Below are 15,690 nucleotides of genomic sequence, written 5' to 3' on the forward strand. Positions count from 1 at the left end.
ACGTCTTCAAGTCAATGGCGTTTTATTTTTACTGATGTTAAAAAGTGGTGAAATATGAACTGCGCTGGTCCCCTCACCCCCCCCCCCCCCACACACACACACACACACACACACCTCCTCTCTCTCTCTCTCTCTGTGTCTTTATTTGTGTGTGGCCTCGGCCATCTTGCTTCTCGTCGTCTGCCTCTTAAAGCTCAGCCTCGCAGTCCAGCCTCATTTTCATACATATTACATGTTCAGTGAACAATCTGATTCATTGTGCCCCACTCCGCGATGTGATGGTGTTTGTGTGTGTGTGTGTGTGTGTGTGTGTGTGTGTGTGTGTGTGTGTGTGTGTGTGTCTGTGTGTGTGTGCACTGTCAGGAATTTACAACACAAGACAAAGAGTAAATCGCCCAGCGGAGACAGCAGCGGAACACAACACATCTACAAACAAAACAAACAGATGTAGAAGCACACACACACACACACACACACACTAACACACACATGCACTAACACACACATGCACTGACTTACTTGCTCAAACACACACACACACACACACATGCCTACACACAGACACACATACACACACGTTGTGCAGTAGCCTACGTTCCACCCACGATGTTTGAGATGATTTGACTATTCAGGGAATGTTTTTCTCTTGGCATGCAGCAGATACAGAGCAGTGGTTGTATCCTCATGCCTGCATGTGTCTGGTAAGGCTGGGATGCATTGAAATTGCAGTACGGTGACTGCACCTGGACATATGCCGATGTACCTGAAAAAGCAGGCGTTGTAAAGTGGGGAGAGATTTGCATTCAAGCCTCAAGCATGTAAAGTGAAATCATTAATTACATGATGAAGGTGAGGGTTGCAGGATGTGAAGGATTGTAATGATATTTTTCTCTTATCCTTTTAACACAAACAAAATCAAACATGCAAAGAAACAGAGTGGACACTTTTCATTCCCATTGTCATATCATGCCATTGAGTCACAATGGAGACTTTGGTCGACTTTGTTGTAGAAAGCATTATTACTCTGACTGAGGAGCACCAGTTAAAGCTGCCATTTACAGTACTGAATGATGTAGGGATGTCCTGTATGTGTTCTCCTTTTCTCTCTCTATCGTTTTCTCTCTCTCTCTCTCTCTCCCTCTCTTTCTCTGTGAAAGTATGTGTGCGTGTGTGTGCGTGTGTGTGTGTGTGTGTGTGTGCGTGTGTGTGTGTGTGTGTGTGTGTGCTGCTCATGTTGAGGCTTTTATCTCCTTCAGGGTTGAGAGATTAGATAGATGTCCTCCCCTGTGTGTAATACGAGCAGGAGGTCAGGGCTCACGGCTAAACGGGCATTATTTATCCGCCATGACCCCTGCAGTCAGCGCATAGGTGTCACACACACAGACACACACACACACACACACACACACACTCACACATGCTCCCCGACTCCCACGTGAGCATGTTTTTGTCCATTTCTTCAGCTCTCTGTGTCTCTCTCTCTCTCTCTCTCTCTCTCAACCCCCTCCCCATCTATCGTGTCCAGCTCTCCATTGGGCTCTCACCTCTGGTCTCTGGCTCACTTGATGGAGGCTCAGAGGGGTTGTGGTGAGAGCCCCTCCTCTTGCTCCTCTCGCTCCTCTTGCTCCTGTCACTGCTGCTCTCGCGTGCTCCTCAGGTGGAGCTGTTGGAGTCGGTCACAGGTGGAGTAGACGTAACTCATTCTCTCTCTCTCTCTCTCTCTCTCTCTCTCTCTCTCTGTCTCTCTGTCTCTCTCTCACACACACAAACAAATACATAAAATCTGTACCTTCCTCCATCACGCACACACACACACACACACACACATATATCTCATCTCTCTCTCACTGTTTTCACACACACACACACACACACACACACACACACACACACACACACACACACACACACACACACACACACACACACACACACAACCCCTTCTGTGCTGACAGTTTCTCATAAATGTGGGTGACTAAGAGAGGGTAGGAGAGGTTCGGGTGCTGGTGAGGGTGCGGGTGTGGGTGAGGGTGCGGGTGAGGGCACCGTGGCAGTTGAGTGATGTAGTGCGGTAGCCATGAGGATCAGTGTAGAGAGCGAGGGGCCCCGGAGCGGCGGGACGCTGCCCATTTGCCAGGCAGAAGGAAGTGTCAGCTCCAATCTGGAGCCCCGCCGCCGACGGAAAGGTCAGCCGTTACTACTGCGCGACACCGGAGGAGAAAGGAGCCTCCTGCGTGAGTGGACACACAGACACACAAACATATACTCTCATACACACACCCGTGCACACACACACACAAAACGCACACACGCATGCATACACACACGCACACACACACACACAAACAAACACACACACATATACACACACACACACACACACACACACACACACACACACACACATACAGTACAAACAAACAACATTCATACACATATTTATAATTACATGTAATACTTATAAGTAGATATGCACAAACCTGGCAACAGGAAGTTCCTCCTAGAGAGATGTGTATCCAGACATTGGTACATGATTAAAAAGAAAGGGATTGATGTTTTAGAAAGGTCAACGATCTCTGGGGGACACCTTCCTTAAATATGGATATGTGACTGTGTGTGTTTCTTTTGGAGAGAAAGAGAGAGACAGAGAGAGAAAAACTGGAGAAATAAAGGGAAAGTCTGGAGAGTATTGTGTGAATTTCTTAAAGTGCTGTGTTTGGTGAGTCATTACGTTCTTCGCAGCCTGTAAAGTGCATTTGGGTCCCATGTGGTTCGTCCCCCCACTCCTCTCTCCTCTCTCCGCTCCTTTTCCTCCTCCACCCCTCTTGTCTAGGCCATTCACATCTTCTCTCTCTCTCTCGCTCTTCTCCCTTGCTCCTTGCCTCTTTTGAGAAGAAGAAAAAAGCCATTAAATGCTCTCTTTAACAATGGAGCAATAGTCCCTTGTGATCTCAAAACTGTGTATATGTGTGTGTGTGTGTGTGTGTGTGTATGTTTAAGCATTCGTTTGTGTGGAAGTGTATGACTGCATGTTTGTCTGAGTGTGTGTGTGTGTGTGTGTTTGTGTGTGTGTGTGTGTGTGTGTGTGTGTGTGTGTGTGTGTGTGTGTGTGTGTGTGTGTGTGTGTGTGTGTGTGTGTGTGTGTGTGTGTGTGTGTGTGTTTATGTCTGAGAGTGAGAGAAAAGAGAGAGAGAGAGAAAGGGAAAGTATGCATTTTAGAAAAATATGCGTGCCTTCTGGTTTTCCTCTGTCTGTCGGTATGTGTGTGTGTGTGTGTATTTGTGTGCATGTGTGTGCCTCAGCAAGCAGCGCAGAATGTTGTGTTATGCCTTCATAACACTTCACAGCCAAACAAGTCAGGGGAAAAGCAACACTCCAGCTCTCTAGTCCCAGTAGATGTGCGAGCGAAAGCGCAGGGAAGGGAAGGCTACTTTTTTGGGAGACTCTGTGAAGAGGGTCATCCGCTGTCCACCTCCTCAGGGGCCTACTTCAACATCAGCATCTCCACAGGCTGGCACGCTCTTACCTAACACCACCGATGTTTACCAACAGCATCCAACACACAGCATCGAGCGACTGCGTTCACTTCAAACTGAAGGACGCTCCTCACCGCCCCACAGCTCGGCTTCGCACTCTTCTGAAATCAGTGGAGACCATTTTCCATTTCTTTTTTTTGAAGCGCTTAGCATTTTTTTTTACCACTGACTGTAGACAGAAGAAGAGAGAAGTGTGTGTAGGGAGAGGGGGGGGGGGAGTGTGCCATTTGATTGCATCCAATTTTATCCCTCTCATCCGATGTTTCTAGGTTCTAGCTTCCTTTTATTAAGGCCTGATGAAATAGTGCACTTAATCTTGCATTAGAAATATTTCATTAGCGCCTTTCCACCACTTCCTTGGTTCGGTTCTAATGAACAGAGCAGGGGAGGAGGCAGATAAAGATACAGATACAGATGGGGAGATGAGGAAAAATAAAGCATTTGATATGTCCCTGTTATTTTCTTTTGGTGATGGTAATCTGCATTGATCGGGGCATGGTTAGAGGAAAAAAAACACTAGGAGACACCAGGAATTCACACAGGAGATGATGGATAATGCTGTTTGAAGGGCTGTGTGTGTGTGTGTGTGTGTGTGTGTGTGTGTGTGTGTGTATGTGTGTGTGTGTGTGTGTGTGTGTGTGTGTGTGTGTGTGTGTGTGTGTGTGTGTGTGTGTGTGTGTGTGTATATGTGTGTGTCTGTCTGTGTGTGTGTGTGTGTACAGTATGTGTGTGTCTGTCTGTGTGTGTGTGTGTGTGTGTGTGTGTGTGTGTGTGTGTGTGTGTGTGTGTGTGTGTGTCTGTGTAGGTGTGTGTGTGCGTGTGTGTGTGTTTTTGTGAGACAGTGTCTTGATTACCCCAGAGAGTGATCACTCACACCTAGCCGGGGGAAAGTATGAGTGGAAAAGTGCATGGTTCACACACACACACACACACACACACACACACACACACACACACAGAAAGAGAGAGAGAGAGAGAAAGAGAGAGGCCAATGATACCCCTCTCTTAAATCGCTTTAATTGAAAATGCAAACGGCAGGTCTGACATGCTTCATTAGAGAGGCGCATCCCTACCTGATGATGTTCCATCAAGAGCCTAATATGTTTGTCTCTTATTTGCTCCGCTCGGGTGAGGACAAGAGGATTCGGAGGCGCCAGAGACCACTCTCCGGTGCTCACCGCGGCTCCTATGACAACGGTGACACTTGATTAACTGTTTCATTTTCCACCGAGCATGTCGACCGCTGTGTGTATGCATTTAATAGGTACAACCATGAAGCTGAACACACCCCTCCCTGCTGTGAATAAAACAGGAGAAATAATGCGCTGTCCATAAAGTTTTATGGTTTCAAATCATGCATACTGAATACTTGAGGTGAATTCAATTGCGTATACCGAATGTGTTGCAAATGTGTTTTCTCATTTAGCATATGGGTCAGCGTTCATGGGGATGCTATCAGCTGTTGCTTGAGGTATGATAAGCGATGTGTATCATTGTAATGATGGATGCTCCACTAGTGATTGCCTTTGAGAGAAATGACATGTTTCTCGTTGGGGATGCATAAGTGCTCGGTATAAAAGGCTTCTTTTCAAACCGCAGGGTTTAGCTTTGGCTAATATCACAGTCCAGAGCGAATCACTGCAGCGAAAAATGAAAAGAAATGAGCAATCAGCAAACAAGCAAGCAAACAAACAAGAAAAAAGCTTTTCTCTTTTTTTTTCTTCCAAGACTTTCATGTTTCTGTCCATCCTTCTACGCCTCTGGTCATGCTGCTTGCAGTCATCTCATGTCCTCTTTATAACTTGGCTTAGGTAGAAACCAGCTCTCTCAAACTGTGTCTAGCACACACCGGGCTCCATCTTGCACTACAGCGCAATTGACTTTGTATACTCGTGCTTTTGTCTTTCCTATTTTGCAGTCAGCGCATATTGGAATTTTCCCTCCACAGGTACAGTACATGTGCGCCCACGGGGGGCGTTTCAGTGAAAAGATGGGGCGTGTTCCGGCGCAAACGGTCCCTGTTGATATTTTGCAGTTTCAGAAAACAATTCCGCCACAGACCAGGAACCTCCTGGTCTAAAGTCAGTGGCGCAAATTCAGATGCTATTTTAAGTGCGCATGCATGGCCACAGGCCTGTGTTTGTGTGTGTGTGTATGTTCTCAGGTGACTTCTGCTAACTGCACTGAGTTACAAATTCTGAATCTGTCTTTAACATATTCTACCATGTGTCTTTTATTTTGTCTTTTTAATTATTATTTATTTTTTAATTATTTTACCTTGTGTGTTTTATGTTTTCTTTTTTATTTTGATCTTTACTTTTTAAACTATTCTTTGACTATTGCTCTTCTTTGCTTTTATTTGCTATTACTGTTTGCTTTTGTTTATGTAAATCACATTGAATAACCTCTGTGTATGAAATGCGCTATATAAATAAACTTGACTTGACTTGACTTGTATGTTTGTGTGTGTTTGTGTGTGTTTGTGTGCGTGTGCGTGTGTGTGTGTGTGTGTGTGTGTGTGTGTGTGTGTGTGTGTGTGTGTGTGTGTGTGCGCGTGCACATGGGTGAGTGGGCTGTGGCGAGCAAGAGCGAGAGCAACCTCTGCATGTCTTTGAATGCCAGCGTTGTCGTTATCTCCACAGCAGCATGCGCCCACACTGCGCCGCCATGTTTCTTATCATCTGGGCGACACGCCACCTCACTCTTCCCATCGGCTGCCTGCTGTTTATCCCCCTCCCCCCCCCACATCCCTCCCTTCGTGACACGGCCTCGGTGACCCCGACACAGGGGCAGAGGAACTCCTCTTCTCGCTCTCCTTCCCCTCATCACTCCTCTTCCACCCCCCACCCCCCTTCCTGCTCCTCCTCCTCCCTCTGCGTCTCCTCCTTTGAAGAGACCCATTGGCAAAGCTACGCACGTCTTTATTGATGCACTGGACTTGGCAGTCTGGGGATGAAGAAGCTAGAGCGTCATGGTCGGCGTTAGAAATCGATGCTGGGCCCGGATGACCCCGGCCGCACACAGATCAGTGGGCCTGGGCCTCTAGTTGGAGCCATCTGCATTTCCCCCTCCATCCCACACACATCCCTGACCTCCTCCACCATCAATAATGAAAAGATCCCCGCACCTTATTCATAATTCACTCCCCGCTCTTGGGAGGATGAGAGGCTATGTTTGGCCGCCAGAGCGGTCCTTAACATGTACACAGCCGAAACGTGCATGCACAGAAAGACTTCAGTTTCCCAGAGTATTGATCTCAGGTGCCTCTTATGGAAGTTATGGAGTTTGCTTTTGAATTGAAAGACTTAAGTCAATATGGGAGGGCTTGGACTTTTTGGGTTCTTATCTTTACAAGAGGCATATTTCGGTTGGATTTTCTACACTATATGTGGATCACGGTTTATATAACCTTATAATAGTATTATCTTTTCCTTAGATTTGTCTCTCTTTCACTCTCTCTCCCTCACACTCTCTCTCTCTTGCTCTTTCTTGCTGTCTCTTAATAAGATGAAGTGATGTATAGATGGGTGCAGCATTCGCTGTGTTCGTTGTTTGTGTGTAGACTGGAGCGTGATCGACACCCCCAGGCTTCCTCGATGTGGATACCCCTTTGCCTCATTACAAAACTGCTCTTCTCTCAGGCAACGGGTAAAAATACCCTTTGAAAAAGGAGACACTGACACCAAGCACCACTGTATAAAGCACACACACACACACACACACACACACACACACACACACACACACACACGCGCGGGGCTCCATCTTGCTTCTCACGAGCCGTTAGCAACACCCAGTATTAACGACAAGAGGCACGGCTAATTAAATCCCAAAAGCGCTTGTCCTCCTCCTCTTTCTCTTCCTCCTTTGCTCTCTCTCTCTATCTCTCTTTCCCTTTCTCTCTCTCTGTGTCTTGCCTGGCGGGATGAGAGATGTGAGGGCCCCCGCCCCTGCCGCCCCTCCTTTCTCCTTCTCCTCGTCCAACACCCTTTAGCGTATCGTTAGCTTTGTGAGCACATCGTCTCGGCCTCCCTGACTGTGCTTGAGGTCTGCTCCGACTTCCCTCTTGGAAGTTTTAATTGATGGCTGCCATTGATTTGCATGGATAGATAAAGGGATCCCGTGAATAGTGTCATTTCTTTTCTTTCTCTCTCTCTCTCTCTCTCTCTCTTTCTTTCAGTAAAAGACATGCCATGTATCAACTGTGTCTTTGAGCCACTTACGCCCTGTGAAACCTACAAATTGTTTTTTTGGTTTTTTTGCACTTTGTAATTTAAATTAAACAAAAGTAAGCCTGGGGAAAGTCGCCTCGCTGGGCCGTGAGAATAGTGCCTCACCCTGAGCCTCTCTCTCTCTCTCTCTCTCTCACACACACACACACACACACACATGGACATGCAATCTATTGTGCTCTTACTGTCTATCTGTCTCTACCCTCTCACACACCCTTTTTCTTTTCTTTTTCATGGGCTCTGTTCCATCTTTCATTGTTCAGCCCACAATGGAGTGCACCATTTATTTACATGTATTATTATGTAGAGATAAAAAAAGGAACCATCCTTTTGTAAGCACCCTTTTTGTATGTTGTCAGGGTCGTTTTTGAATAAAACTGTCAAGCCTGTGTGCATGATCATGTTCACTTTTAGTTCTGCTTCTGGTGGTTTTGGGAACCCTTTGGAGAAGGTCAACAAGTTGGCAATTATTTGTTGTGTGGTGTGTCAAGGGTCAATTATGTTTTTTTCTTCTCCTGGAGATTTCATGAGGCACTTCTCTGTGTTGTGAGCCAAGGTTGCTCACTGATTACATTAGCCAGAAGGCCAGCGGTTTATGGCAAGCCGATTGAGCATTTATTCTGATATCTTATATATCTTATATCAGACATAATTGTCATGTACATGTAAGCCATTTTTGTCAACTAGTTAACAAGTGAGCCATGTTTGTGTGAACTCGTTAACTAGTGAGGGCCAAGATATGCACACTAGTTGACTAGTGGGAGCCAAAATGCTCACTAGTTAGTGAACACATTTTTGGCTTCACTAGTTAACTAGTGAGAGGCAGAAATGTCCACTAGTTAACTAGTGAGGGCAAAATGTATACTAGATAGCTAGATGAAGGCTTTTGGGCCACACTAGTTAACTAGTGACAGCCAAAAATGTGCACAAGTTTACTAGTGAAGGCATAACTCCTCACTAGTTAACTAGTTGGAGTAGGTCAATGTCACTAGTTAACTAGTGAACCATAAATGGCTTACTAGCTAGCTAGGTGATGGCAGCAGGCTCACTAGTTAACTAGTTGATGCATCCTTTGTCCAAACTAGTTAACTAGTGAGGTAATTAATGTATAATAGTAAACTAGTTCAAAAAAAAATTCATACTAGTCAACTAGTGGCGCAGAATTCAAATTAGGAGGCGGTGAATTCTGGAAATTGAGGCTTTTTATTGGCTCCCTATGTCCAAATAGAACATGACAACCAATCACAGCGCAGAATTTCACGAAATCCCACCCACAACATTTGCATGTGGCACACAAGTTAACATGCTGGCCAAAGGAACTTTAGCTAGTAAACTAGTGGCTTCAGTGTGACACTTACATGTAAACTAGTGAAGGCAGAACTGCTCACTAGTTAACTAGTGAAGACACAAATGCCCACTAGTTAACTAGTGAGGTCTAAAAAGTGTCACTAGCTTACTGGTGTGCACCAAAACACCCACTAGTGAAATAGTGATGGCAATTTCCATTTCACTAGTTAACTAGTGAGGTCTAAAAAGTGTCACTAGCTTACTAGTGTGCACCAAAACACCCACTAGTGAAATAGTGATGGCAATTTCCATTTCACTAGTTAACTAGTGAGGTGCAAAAAGTGTCACTAGTTTACTAGTGTGGCCCAAAATGCCCACTAGTTAACTAGTGAAGGCCATTTCAGCCCCACTAGTTAACTAGTGAGATGCCAAAATGGTCACTTGTTAACTCATTGAGTGCCAAAAACGTAATATTACGTTTTTCCTTCCCATGCGTTGAGTGCCAAAAACGTAATATTACGTTTTTAGCTTTTTTTTTAGACACTCTAACACACCTTATATGGGATTTTGGGAACTTTGTGATGAATGGAAATGAAATATATGATGATCGAAAACTCATGAAAACACACATCTGGACATTTTATCTGGACATTTTATCATAACTCGGTTGCCGCTTTGGGTCGAATCAGTGACGCATGCACGTCAGCTCAAAACCAGGCCATTTTCTTGGGTCTATCACTAGGTGGCAGTCTCGCCAGGTCACTTCCCGGAAACTTTACAGGCAACATATTTTTAATGATAGACGTTATATCTCCATTTATAGAAAAAAACCCAGCAATTTTGATGAAAACTAGCCACTGTTTAGCTTGGGATTTCTCAGGAACAGAGGTGTGTAGAAATACACGGTTTGCACCCACTGAGAGCTTAAAGTCTCACCTTTCAAACGAGCCATTGTATGTGTTTATAGCTATAACACAGAATATGCTGTGGCTGTACAAAAATCATCAACAATGGTCTAGATTGCTGGCACTCCAGGACAAAGCTTCCGAAAACAGCTTGGCATTCAATGAGTTAACATGTAAAGGCCAAAACACTCCTAGTTTACTAGTGAGGGTGTTGTGGGCCTTACTAGTTAACTAGTGGCATGCATATTTCGTTCACTAGTTAACTAGTTACACCTAAAAACACAAACAAGCTGACCATTTTTGTCCACTAGTTAACTAGTGTGTCTCCCTAGTTTGCATGTGTGTCAGTGAAGCACTAGTGCCTGAAACGGTCATTGTGCAAATTGTGCCCACAACACCCTCACTAGTAAACTGTAGTTTACATTTATGACCTCACTAGTTAACTATTTTGGACAAAGGATGCATCAACTAGTGAGCCTGCTGCCATCACCTAGCTAGCTAGTAAGCCATTTATGGTTCACTAGTTAACTAGTGACATTGGCCTACTCCAACTAGTTTACTAGTGAGGAGTTTTGTGTGAAGCTAATATGTGTTCACTAGTTAACTAGTGGCATTTATGCGGTCACTAGTTAACTAGTGTGCACAAACATGGCTCACTAGTTAACTAGTTGACAAAAATGGCTTGCATGTTGGCCTGATATCAATATATCAGAATAAATGCTCAAGCGGCTGGCCAAATTACATAGAAGTTAACAAGTGGGAATGTGACATTCAGTAGTCAGGTAGTAAACATTTTTGTACCTTACTAGTTGACTAATAAAATATAGAAGTCTTTAAACTAGTTAACTAGTGCACATTTCAATGTCCACTAGTTAACTAGTGAACATACTGAGCATTACTAGTTAACTAGTAAGATATGAAACATATGAACTAGTTAACTAGAGAGAATTTGGGCCTTAATAGTTAACTAGTGAGCATTTTGGCTGTCACTAGTTAACTAGTTCACACAGAAATGGCTCACTAGTTAACTAGTGGACAGAAATGGCTTGTATGTACATGACAATTATGCCTGATATCAAGATATCTGAATAAATGCTCAATCGGCTTGCCATAGCGGTTTGCCATGAGGTGGGAAAAGAGGAATATATCACCTTCCATAAGAAACAAATATAAATAAGAACTGTGAAGACCTTGTATTCCCACGTCCACTTGACAGAATCAGAACAGCATAATAGACTCAGCTCTCTCTCTATCTCCCTCTTCCTCTCATTCCCTCTTTCTCTTTCTCAACCTTTCCCTCTATCTGTCTTATGTTGTTATTTTGTGTGTGGCAAAGAAACACAGTGTACCATAGCAACTGTAGAGTGAAAACTATGAATAACAAGTGTGTGTTGGGGTTTTGGTGCAAGGGAAGTTGATAAGGAGGGAGGGGGGGGGTGGAGAGGGAGCACCTGCAGAGCCTCTCTCATCCATGACCCACGACCACAATCCACACTAGGCCCCACGAAAAAAGTGTGTGTGTGTGTGTGTGTGTGTGTGTGTGTGTGTGTCAGACACCATGGAGTGGTGATATACCGAGGGAGCAGGAGTGCTTTTGCATCGAGTTTAGGAATGAGTAAATGCCGGAGGGAACGGCTTGCCCCTGAGGGTGGATCTTTGTGTCTTTCACTCTCGTCTCGCTTTCTTTCTTTCTTTCTTTCTTTCTTTCATGTCATGTCAGGGGTGTGTTCAGGAGATTACACAACAGGAGGGGAGGAAGACAGGCTTGTACTCACATTTGAGATGGGCTCACGTCAGTCACATCAGCAATGCATGAATGTTGAAGAGTAGGATGGGGCCAGTGCTGAGCTGTATGTGTCAAAATCCAAAATGGCCCTTTTAACGGATGGAACACCTGTACACTAGCACCACTAATCAAGCTATGGCAAGAGTCCAGGCTCTTGCTACAGCAGGTACAACTACAGAGAAAGAAGTGTAGAAACATTTAGCACTTTTAGGAACATTTAGCATAATATGCTTATATACATATACTTTAAAGTTTACTGATATTTAGCAGAGCTTCTATCCAAAGGGACATGGACTCGCAACAGCGGGATTCAAACCCGAGTCAACCGATTGTCATTTGGTGATGTGACCTCTGCTCCACCATGCCCATAATACATATTTGCATGTTGCCATCCATGACCATTTTTGAAGGCATATGACATTTGTTCAGTGTCAGATACATATGAAAGATACATATGAAACTGATGTCATCAATTGATGTATCAAAATACATTATTTTTACTCTTCCCCTATCTCTCTCTCTTTCTTTCTCTCTCTAACAATCACCACATCTTACTCTTTTTCTCTTCCCCCTCTTCTCTCCATTTCCTTGTTCCTTGGTGTAGTTCTTGAGGTGATTTGTCCCCCGACTGACCCCATCAGCTTAAGCCTACATGGGCTTTGGAGAGCTCTCTCTCGCTCTCTCTCTCACACACACTCTCTCTCTCTCTCTCTCTCACACACACACTCTATCTCTCTCGCTCTCTCTCTCTCTCTGTCTCTCCCTCTCTCCCCCTGGCCCAGAGTGGGGCGTGGGGGAGAGCACCAGCCTGCAGCTGGAGGTCATGTAGGCAGTAATGGGAACATTTCCTTTCATTAAACACCATCTCCATGTCTCCACCGAGGAAAGGCGTGTTTTGTGATACGTGACTATTAATTATGAGCCAAGTAAATTGCAGCAGCCCCTGGTGAACTGTTGGGATCGCTTGAAAAAACAACAACAGCAACAACAACTAAGCACATATGCTTCTGTTGTCACACATACACATAAACATGCTCTCACACATAAACACATGTCCACTGAAACATAGACATCACCCAACAAACACTACATACACTGTCCATCGCTCATTGAAAGACATTACAGGTTTCCATGTAAATCTCAGCACACACACACACACACACACACACACACACACACACACACACACACACACACACACACACACACACACACACACACACACACTGCCTCTCGGCAGCATTACTTAAAAAGGTTCTCAGTAATTACAGCTGTCAGTGTTGTTTTGTCCTGTTGTAGTTTTAAGTGGCCCTTCCGTGGTCCGAGACAAGGAACGATACATAATGAAGTATTAAATATTTAAGGCTATTGGATTTGCACAGCTAATAAAAGCCCCAGCTCGTCCATTAGACCTGTCCGGACCGGAGCATTACTGCAGTGCTGTGCAGCGTAAATCACAATCTGTCCTCGGCTTCGTTAATTATTTACATCAGCATTGATACACACACACACACACACACACACACACACACACACACACACACACACACACACACACACACACACTCACACCACCACCACCACCAGTAGGGCCAATTAATACCTCCAGTCCCTCACCTAGTCTCCTATAGATCTACTTGACCGCATACCTACACAAGGGTACATGGCGGTTCTCTAAACACATGCTATTGTTCACACTTTATAATGATGTACCCACCGTACCTAATGCTTTAGTTGATGTGTTGTTCATGCATGAGGTCATGAATGGGAGACTTTGAACTCGATGTCAATTCCTGATGATTCATAAGATGTAAAGGAATGAAGTCATGCATAAATAGGCCTTTGTATATAACCAGTTTTGAACTTCCATTTTCTATTTATGGCCTGCAGGCCTCACTGACCATGAGCTCATGCAAGTCAGAAAGGGGAAGACTCTATTTGGGAAAGGTTCCAGTGGGGGCTGGCATAGAAGCAAAGAGGGGGAGTGAGGGTGTGTTTGTGTGTGTTTTAATGTACAGAACCACACATACAGTTCATCTGATCAATAAGTATGTGCCTGGACTCAATTTTATGCATTGACCATTTTCTTACCCTTTTGATTTCTAATGGCCGGTCATTTTTGACTGGAAATACACATGGGTGTTCTAAAGTTAAATAAAACACTCAGATTGTTATACAAATTATCAAAATTTGTTTTGTGTGTTCAGATTCCCTGTGTTAACAAAGTCAAGGAGCCTTATGGTAGTCAGAATAAGTTAACAATATTTTTGAGATGAAAGAATTGTCAATCGGTCACATTTGACCGCAAACACAACAGGAGGGTTAAAGCATGCAAATCGGTAATGCAACTCTAATGGAAGGAAAAGGAGAAAGTTATGGCGGGAATGAAGATGTATTTTTTTCTTCGAGTGCTTTTAAAGGACCCTGACCAGGCTGTGACAAGGGGGGTGGTGGGTAGGTGGTGTCAGCCCTGGCCTTTGTTAGATAAATATATGTCCAGCTAATGGCCTCCCTGATGCTTGCATATGGATGCTGGCATTGTGGGAAAGTGTGTATCTGAGCTGCAAAGTGCAGTTGTGGTGCTGGTCAGCCACTCCGGCTCACTTCACCGACGTGCGTGTGGAGAGCGAGGCAGAAAAGAATGGAAGGCTCGCTGTTCTCTTTAAAAGCCCTGTTTCTCCCTCTCCCCCTTAAAAGCATGTACGCGGAGAGACTGCACATAAAGTTCTGATGGTTCTTCTCTCTCAAAGGCTCACTGTGACAGGAGAGCCCTACAGCCATATGGGAGGAATTGCATTAGAGTGATTATTTGGCGTGTGTGCAGGGTTAGCCGTGAAGTGAACACATAATTGGCTCTCGGAGCTGTCAGTGGCAAACCGGCAGGTTTGAAAATCCAGGTTTATATTCTCAATGCTGCCGTCATGCAGGAAAAAATGAACATAATTATGTTTTCCTGGAAAATACTCAGATGTTTGGTGAGCCATTGCATGCTGAAGTGAGTGGGTATTGTGTCGTCCTGATTTTGTTTTTTGCTTCCTCTTGAGATAATGGCCATGAGGATTTGAACTGAGAATGCAACACAAAGTGATATTGAGAGAGAATGAGGGAATGCTTGTGGAATGTGTTTTTTTACTCAAAAAACTACAATGATCTGTTGCAAAACAACCTGAGGGGCTAATTGAGTACTATTTGGATACAAAATGTATACTGATGGTGTGATTGAAAAATTGTGTAAACTCATTTGAATGCTATTACTGTGTAAAGGCAGGTTTGGAAGAATGCATTTATAACTGTGTGTTCTTTTTTCTCTGTTTCGTTCCATGGGCACCCTCCCTGATTGTCCTCAAACCAGGTAAGCCCCCCCCCGCCCGTCTCTCTCTCTCTCTCTCTTTCCCCCCCTGCCTTTCCTTCAGCTCTTACCCATTTCTCACAGCACCTATCCATCAGGCCTGGTTTCCCCCGTCTCCTGGTACAGTTTGTGGAGATAGTGGCTAAGAGTTGTGTGTGTGTTTGTGTGTGTGTGTGTGTGTGTGTGTGTGTGTGTAGGGGTGAGGGTGGGGGGCAGCCTGGAGGTATCAATACTGCGTGCTCAAAGAAAAATGTCAGGGCTGTTAAAGGCATTGATTTCTGGCAGAGTGCAAAATGGCCTGTGCTCGGGCTCAGCAGTGTGACAGCGGGCCTCGGAGCACAGCAGCGCCACTTCTTAATGACGGAACATTCCGGGGTTGGACACCCCCCCATCTCTCTCTCTCTGTCTCTCTCTCTGTCTCGTGCTTCTGACTCCACACCACTGCATAGCTTGCTTGCGCTAGTCATTCGCACCACTAGCTGTGTCAGTCATGGAGGAATTGTGTGTCGCTCCTCCTCACAAGATATACCTCTGTGTGTGTGAGTGAGAGAGAGAGAGAAAGAGACAGAGAGAGGGGAGAGAGAGAGAGAGTTTG

General features: G+C 44.8%; 1 protein-coding gene across 1 annotated transcript in view; it reads left to right on the plus strand.

The window, feature by feature from the left end:
• Positions 1-2,077: 2,077 nt before the first annotated feature.
• The window catches only part of LOC143114966 (cadherin-4-like), a 246,816-nt gene continuing 233,203 nt past the window's right edge, over positions 2,078-15,690 (plus strand). Inside the window, exon 1 of the mRNA XM_076276809.1 lies at positions 2,078-2,234. Coding sequence (XP_076132924.1) covers positions 2,078-2,234 — 157 coding nt within the window. The remainder of the gene's footprint in view (positions 2,235-15,690) is intronic.

Source organism: Alosa pseudoharengus, unplaced genomic scaffold (genome assembly GCF_046254945.1).
Source record: "Alosa pseudoharengus isolate Yale_2024_CS ecotype anadromous, Long Island Sound unplaced genomic scaffold, YU_APseudo_1.1 YU_APseudo_1.1_scf_9, whole genome shotgun sequence".
Classification (NCBI taxonomy): domain Eukaryota; kingdom Metazoa; phylum Chordata; class Actinopteri; order Clupeiformes; family Clupeidae; genus Alosa; species Alosa pseudoharengus.